At 41.8% G+C, this 13,728-nt stretch overlaps 1 protein-coding gene across 6 annotated transcripts in view; it reads right to left on the bottom strand.

The window, feature by feature from the left end:
• COL6A6 (collagen type VI alpha 6 chain) overlaps positions 1–12,648 on the bottom strand; it is a 154,380-nt gene extending 141,732 nt beyond the window's left edge. For 2 of the 6 annotated variants that reach the window (XM_045385153.3, XM_074031020.1), the window contains exon 1: positions 12,428–12,648. In XM_045385153.3, coding sequence (XP_045241088.2) covers positions 12,428–12,444 — 17 coding nt within the window. In that variant the 5' untranslated portion in view covers positions 12,445–12,648. Of the gene's footprint in view, positions 1–11,745; positions 11,861–12,015; positions 12,212–12,427 lie in introns of all 6 variants that reach the window. The other 4 variants (XM_015445075.4, XM_045385155.3, XM_005545737.5 and 1 more) reach the window with 4 other exon arrangements.
• Between the last annotated feature and the right edge of the window lie 1,080 nt (positions 12,649–13,728).

Below are 13,728 nucleotides of genomic sequence, written 5' to 3'. Positions count from 1 at the left end.
AGTCATGGTCCTTTCCCTCACGAACTTTTCCAGGGCCAGGAGGTTAAATTCATGTCAATAGAAGAGATCTGGCTTTAATAGAGAACCTCACTAAGGGCTACAGGTGCTCCCAGTCGGGGCCCCTTCCCTGGGTGTGGATCCAGGAAAGATACCTCAGAAAAAGCAGGTGACTAAGCTGAGGAGAAGACTTGAAGGAGAAGCAGAAATCAAACAGGTGATTGTAATGAGATGAGGAAGCATGTCCAAGGCAGGGAGATCAGCATGTACCTGGAAAGGCCCAGAGGGGACAGAAAAGCTTAAGCAGTTCAGCAAGCTAAGTCACAATAGGTTGCCTGTGTCTCCTTGGAATATCATTATGCAATCTGCACAATACGTTTTCTGTGCTCCATTTCCCTCATCTGTATACTAGAGATGAAAATACCATATTTCCTGAATTCAGAGTGAACATTTCCACTCCACCCCGATTTTAAAATGCATGAAATCAGGATGTGTATTACTAGAGATTTGTACATTTCCTGTTTTTTTTTTTTTTTTTTTTTTTACATTTCCTGCTGTGTTTTTGTATATTTCCTGCTGTGTTTTTCCCCTCTTCATTGAAAGCTATTGGTCAACTGATGATTTCTCAGAATTAAGAAAAGATGGAGTCATTTTGCCTTACCTATCTCCTAGGGCAAAGAGAATAAGGGGCTATCAAATGAGATTGAGACCCAGAGTGGCTCTCAGCCCAGGCTGCACCTTGGCATCACCTGGGGATGTTGCCCAGGCTGGAGTGCAGTGGCGTGATCTCGGCTCACTGAAAGCTCCACCTCCCAGGTTTACGCCATTCTCCTGCCTCAGCCTCCCGAGTAGCTGGGACTACAGGTGCACGCCACCACGCCCGGCTAATTTTTTGTATTTTTAGTAGAGATGGGGTTTACACTGTGTTAGCCAGGACGGTTTCGATCTTCTGACCTCATGATCCACCCGCCTCGGCCTTCCAAAGTGGTGGGATTACAGGCGTGAGTCACCGCACCTGGCCTACCTGGGGAGATTAGTAAATCTACCAGTGCCTCAGTCCCATCCCGAGTGATCCTGATTTTATTGATCTGAAGTAGGAACCTGTGGGTAATTTTTCAAACCCAGGTGATTTTAATGTGTATCTGAACCTAAGAACAAATACCACCTAATTCTGCCCCAGGAGTCAGAAAACTATTGGCTGCCAGCCAAATCTGATGCTCTGCTTTGTAAAGTTTTATTGGAACACACCCACACGCACTCAGTTATGTACTATCTGTGACTGCTTTTACACTACAGTGGCACAGCTGAGTAGTTGCAGCAGAGACAGTATGACCTGCAAAGTCTAAAATGTTTATTATCTCACTCTTCACAGAAAAACTTTGCAACCCTTGCCCTATTCCGTTGCTACTTAAAGAGTGGTCCTCAAATCAGCATGATCAGCACCACTGGGAGTCAGAAATGCAGGATCACCTGTCCTACTGAATTAGAACAAGATCCCAGGTGATTTGCATGCCCTTCAAAGTTTGAAAAGCCCTGCCTCATGCCCATGTGGCCACTGCCACACTCTCTGGCAACTTTTTTGTTCCACTATCCTTGTTCCTGCTCAGTCCCCATCTCCAAGTCTTCATTGCAATGCTGTTGCCTCAAGGAGGTCCTTTCTTTCTGTCCTCATTAAGTTAGGTTCCCTCTGTGATTTTCTTCTCATAGCATCTTATTATTTTTCATAGCACATCTGAAATCTATGATTAAGCTTTTATCTGAGTGTTTATCTCTTCAATGTCTGTCTCCTGGAAACCTCACAAGGGTTTAGGTCTCAGAGCATCAGAAACAGCGCTGAAAAATTAAAAGCACACCATGTGTTGCTTCCAAAAGGAGGGCAACAAAAAAAAAAAAAAAAAAAAGGAAAAGTAACATTGGAAGTAACTTGATGGGAAACAACAGATAAAGTTACTATGCTGACCATGGGCGATGCAGCCTAGAAGGTCCCAGATGATGAGTAGCTAGGTTAGGTTTAATTTCCTCTTTTTGTATTCTGCAGTAAATGATTAGTATTCAATCATACCGAAACTATGAAGTGCTTTGGTAAACCTCTGCAGAGCAAGGATCCAATTTTACCAGCTGTTCATTAAATGAAACATCCATATATATGTATCAGCAATTTAATTAGAAAGGCAGAGTGCCAAGGATGTGATCATTGCTTGGGAAAGTTACATTTCAGGCAGCTTTTGTCTTCCAAGAGAACAGAGGAGACTCTTAATTGCATTCTATTCTCCTTTCCCTCTTAATCACAGCTTGCCTCCACTGATTTTCTTCAAAGTGCCCTTGGTGGGGGACACTGAACATTTTTGAATGGCTTCCTTCTTATATTAAGATTAAGCACACCAGCTGCTCTTGCCTAAAGACCTATAGTGTCTTTCAAAACAGGACACAAATCAGATGGCTTAGGCTGACCTCTTCTGGGTCCTAGGCATAACACTCACCAATAGTGAGTTAAGATTAGTTATCTTTACTGGAGAAGAAAACAAGGTCAAAGAAGAGAAAAAATGTCATAGACTCGTGCTACCTCAACAGAGCCTCAAAGGTCATTAGAATAACCCTTGACTGCCATTGGTGAGTGCCAGGCTAAATACTAGTTATCCATTAGGAGTTTTTGAAACACATGTTGGCAACCCTTCCCTCCCCACAATAAAAGAGTATGAGGTTCACAGTGGTTCTACGGCAAGAGAAAAAGTAGCTTAAAAGAAGAATGTAGAGACATGGGTTCTAGTCTGAGGTGAGAGGCCTAAGGCCATTTCCTTAAACTCTCAGAGACCCATTTTCCTTATCTACAGAATAAGATCGTTTTAGTTTATGTATTTATCCATTCACTTATTCATGCCTTCATTCAAGTAATATTTATTAAGCATCTATCACCTGGTAGGCAGTTAGGCAGCAGGTATGCAATGAAAAGTAAAAACAGACATGTTTTTTAAAATCTCATGGAGCATATAGTCCTTTGAAACTATAAGGTACTGATTAAAGAATTATGTCAGTAAGTGTAAAGTTACAGCTGTGGTACATGTAAAAAAGAGGTTTCTCTGAAACTCCTGAGCCAATCCATCAGCAAGTCTTGTCAACAGTACTTCAAAACATATTTTAAATCTAACCACTTTGCACCAGCTGCAAACCACATCACTGCCACCGTCACTTCTTGGCTGAACTACTGAACTAACAGTACCTGACCCTTGTCCTTCTTCATAGATCCATCACACAGCAATCAGAGGGATCTCTGAAGACCATACATTAGATTGGTGCCCCTATGTTCAAAATCTCTAGTGACTTCTCATCACACTTAGGCTAAATTCCAATTCCTTACACCCAGTCCATAAGGCTCTTAATGATGTGAGCCATGCCCATGTGATCTTTGATCTCATCTTTACTCTCCTTCTCATTCTCTCCACTTCAGCCACTATGGCCTCCTTGCTATTCCATGAACAAGCCAAAGTTGTTCCTGCTTGGAAGTGTCCCCTTATCTGACTTCACAAAGAGGAACTCATATTTTCCTCCCATATTCACTCAGATCTCTGCTCAAATACACCTCCCCAGGGAAGCCTCCCTGATCACCCCATCCAAAATTACCTCCCACCTTCTTCAGAGTCAGTCATTAGCTCCACAATTAATTTCTTAACTAAGGTTGCATGGAATACTACCTATAAGTCACTTATTGACTTCTCTATTATTTATATCCTCCTTGGAGCAGGGACTTTGTCTTGTTTTCCAGCACCTAGAATAGCGTTTATACATAAAAAATGCTTAATAACTATTTGTTGAATTATTATACACTGTGATGACAGATGTCACTACATAATGAGGAGAACTGATTAACGTGGAAAGTCCAGGGAAGGCTTCTTTGAGGGAATGCTGTTTGAGCTGATGAAGGAATGGTGAGAGATAACTAGCCCAAGAGGAACGTGATGTTCCAGGAAGGGAGGATAGCTCATGCAAAATTCTTGTGGCAAGAAGGAGAATGGTGTGATCAAGAAAGCAAAGGAAGTCTAGTATAAATAGAACACAGGGAGAGAAGGGAAGCATGGCACTAAATGAGACTGGAAGAGAGGAAGTGTCCAGGCCATTCACAGCTTTGCAGGACCTACTCATGATTTCTATCTTTTTCCCAAGATCAACAAGAATTCATGAAAAGATTTTAATTGTGGGAGAGCATAGAGGAATAACCAATCACTTTTGCTTAAAAAGTACTTGAAACAATTCGTAAGATCCATTTCTGCTCGGAAATTCTAGGATTTTATAAAAAGTCAAACAGCAAAAAAATGAGAATGGACTTTTGAAAATATTTACCAAAGTCAATTTCAATGACAGAATCCAAGCCACTGAGTGACTTCTCAAACATCACCACTTTGAGACTTTATGTTCACAATGTTAGCAGTCTCCCTTTTTTCCCTTCTTCTAAAAAAATACTGAGTCAAAATTTCCTCTTACCATGAAAAATATGACTTCTGAGCTATGATTCTGAGCATCCAGGGATCTAAATTTTAACTACATTAGAAGTTTCTAGACTTTTGAAGCACACATTTTCCAGATTAACTGGCAGAATATACAAGTAGCAGTGTCAAGGCCTGAGTTTTAACCACATCCAGAATTCAAATATCTTTCATTGGCCAGCTGTGATCTTGAGCAGTTGATGAACCTTGAAATCTTGGACTCCTATTTGTGGAAACAGGATAATGGGCTGTTGTCCTGGATTAAATGTGATAATGTATATAATAAGTTTAATAAGTGCTGAGTTCATTGATGTAGAAAATTTCTGGATTGGAGTATTCAAAGACCCACCTTCTGAAGAGCTGAAGTCATTAATCTCTTTTTCCCTAGGGTGGTTCTATCCCAGCCCAAAATTGCTTAGTGGCTGCAGCTAGTGGCATGACTTCAGCTCTGCATCCACAGCACATATCTCCTTTGTCAAGGGGGAGTTTAGCAGGGATGGAAGGCGTGGAATCATGCAATTGGTGCCCAGCACACTGCCCAACTTAATAACTTTTGCTACTGCTGATTGAGATGATATAGGAACATCTATTGCCTAATTGCTGCTTTCTCCATGAAGAAATTTAAAGACTGGATAGATCACTGAGAAATAAAATAAACAGATAAATAAAGTCCTTCATGTTTTTGGAAGTAAAAAGGCAACTACTTAAAGAGTTTTGCAGCTAAGAATACATATTTATGAATTTATCTATTCAAGCCTATCCAGGAAAATGAGGTGGGACTCCAACATAGACAACACCATATTTTTCTGAGTATACTGACTGTTACTTACAAGTGACTATGTATTTCCAAATTGCTAGGATATATAGAAACAAAAGGAATTTACACACTTTGCATGTTTAGGGTGGGGTAGGGCACCTCTGGCTCAGTGAACTTGAAAACTGTTTTGCTGTGGACTATTAGGTAAGTGTGCCAAAGCAGTAACTTACCAAATACCCAAAAGCCCTTAAAATGTGCAGACAGCTCCCTGAGGTGGTATTATCCCAGTTGCCACCCAGTTATGTACTAAATTCACTCACCCTACTAAAAGCTAAAAATTCTCTGCCTTCATTATTCACCAGTGCAAGCTCAGGAACTTGTTTAGTGCTTGCCTCCACCCAGTTACATTGCCTCTAAATGTGCATTTTGGTTCCTGAGCATTTTGATGACAGTTCCCTGGAGGCTCAAAGATTAGGTGCTTAATGGTGCCATTTCGGGTTGATGACAGTAATCGTGGAGAAGGGAAAAAAAACCCCAAGGAGGAGCAGGGAATAACTTTTAAGGCAAAACTCTTGGAAAAAAATATCAGTTTAGAAATTGGACTCATGGCATTAATCCAGGGAATGCAGACATTGAAACTCAAGGAGAAAGACTGTTTAGAAGAAACTGTGAGGTAATTAGATGCCATTGTATGTTGTTATATCGCTTGCATTTCCAAAAACACACCTCTTGAAATGTTTAAAAAGACCTTTTAGCTTTTCGCTAAACGATACTTTCCTCGCTCTGGGTTCCTCCCAGAGCTGCTACATCAAAGTGCCCCTTTAACTTACACCTTCTGGGATGTAGCCTTTACTGTCTCAAAACATCAAGAGGCAAGGCAAGCCTAGTTCTACCTTGCTGAATCCAAAATAACTACTATTTATTGAGCACCAACTGAGGTGTCAGGAACCCCAGATCCATAATTTCATCAACTCTTTTCAGTCACCCTGTGCTTGAATATTATTTCCACTTTGATGAGCAAGCTGAAGTTAGATAAGTTAGGTGACTTGCCCATGGTCATCAGCTAGTAAGGAACCTGATTTTGGCTCATTATTCACACACAGATACTTCAGTAGCTGGCACTGAAAGCAACCTGGTGAACATGAAAGACTAAGAAATACAGCTTTTAGTGGGAGAGCGATATGGCTTAGGAAGCCCAGGCTATTGTGGGGATCCAGGGAAGGGCACCTTTCCTAGTAAGGGGGTCCAGTAATGTTTTTTCTCAAGGAATGAACATAGTAGGTAAGTTCCAAAGGGAGAGAAGCAGTTAGCCAGGTTTAGAGTCTGGAGAATATGGTTCTAGGTAGAAGAAATTCCAAAATGCAAGTGGCAGGAGGTGGGACAGAGCAAAGTCTCCCTAAAGAACTAGAGGACTGGGAGTAGTGGGAACAAAATAAGAAGGCATGATGCAGGAGAGGCAGTTAAGGTGGAGTGGCGGGAGGATTTTCAACCAGGATAAGGATTTTGGATTTTATCTAAAGCCATTGGAGCATTTTAACCAGAGAAAAGTGTGAGCAGATGTTTTTGGGCTGGAGTGTGGAGAATGCTAGAAGAGAGGCATGACTAGATGCTGGAAGGGGCACTAGGAGGCCGGTGCTGAGTGAAATAGATGACGGTGTTTTGGAAATGCAGTGATGACAAGGAGAATGGAGAGAAGTTTGTAGAGTTTGTTAGGAAATTAAATTTGTAAGACTTGGAGACTGATTAGATGGGATTGTTAATGAAGAGAGGACAGATCCTTAAGGCTATTTCAAAGTTTTCTGATGGGGCCACTGGGTTGCGCCATTCACAGGAAGAAGGGAGAGTTTGGGGGAAGATAAAGAGTACCATTTGGGATTTGTTGGATTTGTTGTGCAAATAAATTTTCAAGTGCCTTGTGGGCAGTCAGATATCTGGACTGGAGTTCTCAGGAGAGGTCTGGCATGGTGGTATAGATTAGAAAATCACTGATAAATAAACAGTGACCCAACCTGTGGCGGGGACAGGAACACCCAGCAGGAAAATAAAGGGTCCAGCCTTATCTTCACTGAGCATGTGTTCGAACCACTTTCCAGAACCTCTCTCCATAACATGAGCAGAATGTGTTCTTTGTGCTATTTCTCTAATTATGAGATCACACCAAGGCCTCATTGTTCTGGAGTCACACCAAATCTTCACTGATATCTCCCTCCACGTCCCATGACAGTTTCCAAAAAGGTGATGAGAATATAGGATCCAGTTATATGACAGTTTCCAAAAAGGTGATGAGAATATAGGATCCAGTTATGACCAATAAGACATAAATGAAACAAGACATCAAGACACCAATGCAACAGTATTAGCTACAGACAAAATTCTGTTCTCCACTGTGGAAAGCAAGAATTCCATTCATGATTTACTTTTTGGCTAGAATGGCAGCTCTAGTCCACTTGGCTAAGTATAAGCTATACTTAGTTTACCGCAGTGTAACCTATACGGCATTTACTGAAATAGCCAAAAAGTTTATGGTAGACTGGGTTCTCCCAAAAGCAGACCCTGGACAAGAATTCATACATTAGTTTATTTGGGAGGTGATTCCTGGTAAAGGAGTGAAGACGTGAGACAGAGAAGGGAAAAAAGTCAATGTTAATGAGCAAGTAGGTTACCACTATGGGCAGCTGGAGCTCGGTTCCATTGGGTACCTCTGGAGTGATGTATGGCTCCTATCTCAAAAGTTGCCTCACATAAGATGTGAGAAAGTGGGTTATTTACTCACCAGCTTTCATATGTTATTGGTTAAGGTATTGCTCCAGGGGTGTTTACTCCCAGACCCGTCTGGCCTACCCCACATGGGTCAGGCAGGCTTCCAAGACCCAATAAAGCCCTCAGACAGAGTCACAGTGCTTGAAGTAAGAAGCCTCCAGCATGCACTGAAAGAATGAACGCAGTGGGAAAATGTGGGCAGGGCCCTCACACCATCTGTAGCCAGCAGAGAGGAGAAAAGCCTGGACATAGAGGGAATCTGCTATAGTGTATAACATCATCTTCTTCACATTAAAGTTTCTAGCTGTCCCAGAGAAAATGTGAAAGTAAACGAGATTATAAAGGTAACTATACATGCTGGCTTAGGGTGAGGTAGGGGTACGAAAATATGGTACACAGACCATTTGACATATTGTGGGATTTTTTTCATAACAAACAGTAATAGCCAAATATGACTGTGACTTGCTTATGATCTTCAAAGTTCTATTGTATTTGGATGCATATAATGGAGAATTTTAGTCAGAATTTCTTACCAAACATTAATCAAGTTGTTTTTAACAGACTAAATAAGTGATTAGCTTATGGTTTTTCAAGCCAACACAAATGCCTTTGCCAACTAACTCTGGCAAAATCTTTCCCCTCTAAAGTGTAGGATACAGTACTTACAGCAATACAAAAATATTTCAGAGTCGAATCAATGTTCACATCCTTAACTGTAAATGGTTTTAAAATGGTTACATGTATATTTATTTGTGCCTTTGTGACTTAAGGAGAATATTGAGGTTTACGTTTGCAAGACTAAGTTGGTTTGTATATTCTAGTCTTCTCTCCTCTCTACCAGTTGAGCATTTGGGGAAAAATTTTCTCATCATTCCAAAATTAAATGAGTACATCTCCTTAGACTTGTTCTTTGGGACTGTTAAATGTATTAGTTTTTAGGGTTATGTCAGTCAATCAAAACAGCTCATAAGGATAAGATTTAGAGTCAGTAATGATAGACCAGGTGTTTTTTGTTTTAGTAAGACTGAACTTCAGAAGTAGTGACACAAAGCTGATACTGCCTCCTTTATCTTGTCCTGAGATTTTTCATGTTAGGGATTTTCCCCGAGATTTTGCATGTTATTGGATTTTCTAAGTGCAACTGCTCCAGCTTCACATGAGAAGCATAATTTAGCCAGAATTTTGAAATTTTAAGTCCTTCACTTACCAAATATTACTGAATACCTACTAAGTGCCAGGTATTGTAGGAAGCATTAGGGATACAAGAGACACAAAAGATCTCTTCTTCTGCATATGACTTATGTTGGCTAATGGTATCTATTTTTATGTGGTAATCTCCTCTAAATTTCCATGCCAAGGCCTTGGGGTCACCTCCAGAAAAAACCAGTTTTGGAAGGAGGACGCGGAAACAGAAGAGGAATTGAGACTAAGACTCGATTATTGTTTCATTTAGAAAGTTCGGCCTTTAGTCAATCACTGTTTTCTAAAGGATCACTTACGCCTTTTAAATTCCTTTGAAAAACTTAGTGTTGCTTTTGGTAACTGCTTTAAAATTCAGAAAATCTAAATATAATACTCTTCTGCTGAAAGTAGAAAGTCATTTTTATTACCACAAAAGCATTAGCTGAAGAAATTAAAACACTGAGTGCACTTTTAAAAGCCTCCTACCCGCAGGCGTAATTTGACTCTCAGGGAAAGGTCTCCTCGAACGCTAAAGCCTAAGATAGGAAGAAATTTGTAGTAAAAGCAGAACAGCCGCAACCCCCAAACATCTCTTCCAGGATAGCAGCGTGCCTGAGTGACAGGCCCTAAATGAGCTCCATGATCTCTACAAACTGGAACACTTCCAGGGAGATTACAGTGTTTGGCGGATCATTCGTTTCTATTAATCATGTATTACACTCCATGGAAACCAAGTATTTCAGTGAGGTCAGAACACAGGATAAAATTGGGCTCGATATTAACTAAATTATTAGAAAAAAGTCTATTTGCCTGATCTAATGATGATGATGGCTTTACCACCACCATCGCCATCACCATTGTCCTCATTTATTGAGCACCTGTGCTTGGCATTTTACAAAGATCTTGTTTTTTTCCCATACACCCCTGTGAGGTAGGTAGATATCACTGCCCCATGTGACAGGTGACAAGAATAAGACTCAGGTAACTGCATTGTTTGAGTTTGTCTGTAACTTGAATCTAGACCTGTTGGAGAACAAAGCTAATCCACTTCCTTCTTTAACGACAATAAGGTCAGCAAAGGAAAAAAAAAAACAATTTTGGCCAACAATCACCCTGGAAAAGTCATATTCATGATTCTTTTAGAAGCATAAGAAGCATAGAAAATCTAATCTTCCTACTTACTTCTTAGGACTGTAGGAATGAGCGTTCTTAGATCACAACACATAATCATTAGTTTAGATCACTTTTATATATTTGCAGGGGGTCTGGCTCACAAACCCATATTTCTGAGAAATTCCAGGGTCAGGGGATATTTACTGACAGGGAAGTTCTTTTTAGTCATTTTTAAGACCATTATATTAGTGGGACTTTATAGTGTACTAAGTATAGAGATTAATAAATAACGCACCAATTTTATTCATAATTTTTACAACCTGATCTTCATTTGGTGACTTAATTAGATGCTCTTAGTACTGTCTATACAAATAAATAAATATTTTCTGCAAAATTTTCAAAATACTGAAACTTTCTAAAATTCAGACTATCTGAAGGGAATGGAAAGACTGAAAATTGCAAGTATTTTATATTTAACAATAGTATTTCCGGAGAATTGGTTCACAAAAAATTCAGCAAAATTAAATTTTTTTAATTACTAAAATATAAAAGCCCAAAGATGATTCTCCCATGAATGCTTAACCTGACATCTTTAATGAACATTATACAATTTGATTTCACATGGCACAACATCCAAAACACACCTTCTTTTGAGGCACGGTATTTTTTGTTTTTTGTTTTTTCTCCTTTTTTTCTCCTCTGCATTTCTAATATTTTGGGATAAAATGAGGGAGAAATTGCTGTAATCACAGCACTTTGGGAGGCTGAGGTGGGCGGATCACCTGAGGTCAGGAGTTCGAGACCAGCCTGACCAACATGGAGAAACCCTGTCTCTACTAAAAATACAAAATTAGCCAGGCGTGGTGGCGCATGCCTGTAATCCCAGCTACTCGGGAGGCTGAGGCAGGAGAATCGTTTGAACCCGGGAGGCGGAGGTTGCAATGAGACGGGATGGCGCCATTGCACTCCAGCCTGGGCAACAAGAGCAAAACTCCATCTCAAAATAAATAAATAAATAAATACGGAGAAATTAATTGACAACTTCTTTTATAAAGAAAAGAACTATTAAGGCTGTGTATTTTAAAGAACATTATTTAGAAGTTTCAGGATTTTTATGTGACTTCCTCTATGAAGACACTGAACAATAAATTTAACATTGAGCATTTTATATTAAAATACTACTCATTAAATAGATTAGTTTAGAAAAAGTAACATTACTGCTGAATTCTGTAACTATAGAATTCTTAACAGAAGACTTCTGATATCCTTCCTGTCACAAGTGTTACGAGTTTTACTGTCTCAGATATTCCTTATCACCATCACCACCCCTCTCTCCTATCATTCCCACAGCCATCCACTGACAAAGGTCCTCTTTAAATAGATCCACAGAGTAGACTTTTAACAAGAGGAATGAGAAATCCTTGTCACAAAAGGACAAAAAAAAGAAAAGAAAATCACCGTCTAGTTTTAGTATTTTTTTTCCTCTTCCAGCCTGCCTTCTCTCCTCTTCAAAATTCTTTGCACGGTTGATATTGAGTCAGGTAGTTAGGGTTCCACTCAGAGCAGAATGTTTCTGGGAATTGAGAAAAGGGTGCATTTTCTCTGCTTTCCTTCCTCCCCTCATCCAGCAATAAAAACCCAACTTTCTTTAATAAATTTGGGTTAAGTGCAAGAACAAAAGTACAGGCTGGGAATGTACAGGCTTGGGAGTGACTTTTCCTGACTCACCCTGATTAACTCCATTCATTTGTTTCCGCGAGTGATCCACTGTACATGCCAGTCGCCAGGCCCTGTGCAGTAAGGACACAGTGTTGGGTGAGGCACCTCTCAGGAGGCGCCCTGGTGTGCGGTGGGAGACGCAGAGGTGGGAGCAGAGAATGACAAGAGTGTGCTGTGGGTTCTTCAACAGTCGGATGCGGAAAATCTAAAAGAAAGACGAGGTGAGGGCAGCTACTCTTGTTTGGAGGAAGAGAAAAGACAAAGAAGGAGATTTTGAGCTTCTGAAATTCACTTATTTCCTTCCACGGCAGTCTTTCTCATGCAGCCTCCTCTATTCTGGCCGGTCACTCCCATCCAACTACTGATCACTTATAAACCTAGTTTTGGCTCTTGCTGTCCCAGCGTCGGCTCCTGGACTTACCTTGGGGAAACTTCCATGCAGCCCCCAGCCCTGCACTTCCCAAGCCCCGGGCGGACTTCCTCTGGACGCGCACCGCGCGGGCTGAGCGCACCGCCAGGAGCGCAACGTTTGGTGCCGTCTGCCGCGCGCAGGGAGACCGTGGAGACCTCGGAACCGTGGAAGGGACGGGCAGCGGCGTGGGAAGCCTCTTGACTCCGGTGTCCCGCAGGCAATCGGGCGGCAGCTCCCACTCCCCTCGCCGAAATATAAACGCTTCTCCCCGCCCCGGGCCCGACCCTTCCCCGCCCCGGGCCCGACCCTTCCCCGCCCCGGCGGCCCCGGGCCCAGCGCACGTCCCCAGGGAGGGGGGCGCAGCCTTAGGGAGGTGACGGAAGCGGGACTGGAGAGATTACGAGGGCTGTTACTGTTCCACCGGCTTCTCCCCTCTTGAAACTCCCGACCGTGGGAGAAAAAAAGAGGGGAAGTTGGGGCGTTCATGGTTCGCGCCTTCTCTGCGCCGGGAAGATAGGCAGGGAGTGCAGATCCAAGGGGCACGGAAGGCAGTAGCTCTGCTCCTGTTAGAACTGTTGTTCTTTGGCGGCTTTGCCTGTATTCTGGGGTCTTCTGGCAGAAGACAGGGTCTAGCAAGGGAGCCAGAGAGAGTCTTTGGGTGGTAGGAACTCCTCTCTTTTCCGTGGGAATGGAGACCCTGAGATTAAGGTCCAGAGCCACCATCTCATCCCATCCTCCACGCCCCGCTACCTCCCCAGTTTCCCTACTGTCCCGTCCGAATTCAGGAGTCCCATGGAGAATATCCTTGACTCTTTGTCTACTGACCTTCTTCTCTTCTCGCTATCTGTCCATTCACTCATCTATCTATCTTTTTGTTGTTGTTCATTCCACAAATATTTGAGCACCTACTATGCACTACTATCAGATGCTTGGGGTGAAAAAAACCAGCAGAGTCGGAATCTTAGCTCACAGTTTGGTTAGGGAGATAGACACGGAAACAAAAAAGCAGGGTGGCAATTGCTGAATGGGGAAATGATGCCATAGGAACGCAGAAGAGGGAATCCCAACTCAACCATGGTAGGCCAAAAGAAGCTTCTCTGAGGTAAATAGGTCCAAACTGAAATCCAAAGATGGAGCTAGACAGAAAAGCATGGAAAAAAGGGTCTCAGGCAAATGGAAAAGCAGCAGGGAAGACAGAGGGAGCATTTCCTTCTCCAGAATAGCCAAGTTTGTGTGATTTTTAAAATTTGATATTTGTTGTCATCCTAAGGAGGTAAACTTAGGAGGTGGTAAGAGAGGTAAACTTGTAG

This window comes from Macaca fascicularis, chromosome 2 (assembly GCF_037993035.2).
Source record: "Macaca fascicularis isolate 582-1 chromosome 2, T2T-MFA8v1.1".
In the NCBI taxonomy this organism is placed as follows: Eukaryota; Metazoa; Chordata; class Mammalia; order Primates; family Cercopithecidae; genus Macaca; species Macaca fascicularis.
Note: the sequence above shows the minus strand (reverse complement) of the source record. Positions and strands in the feature narration are given on the sequence as shown.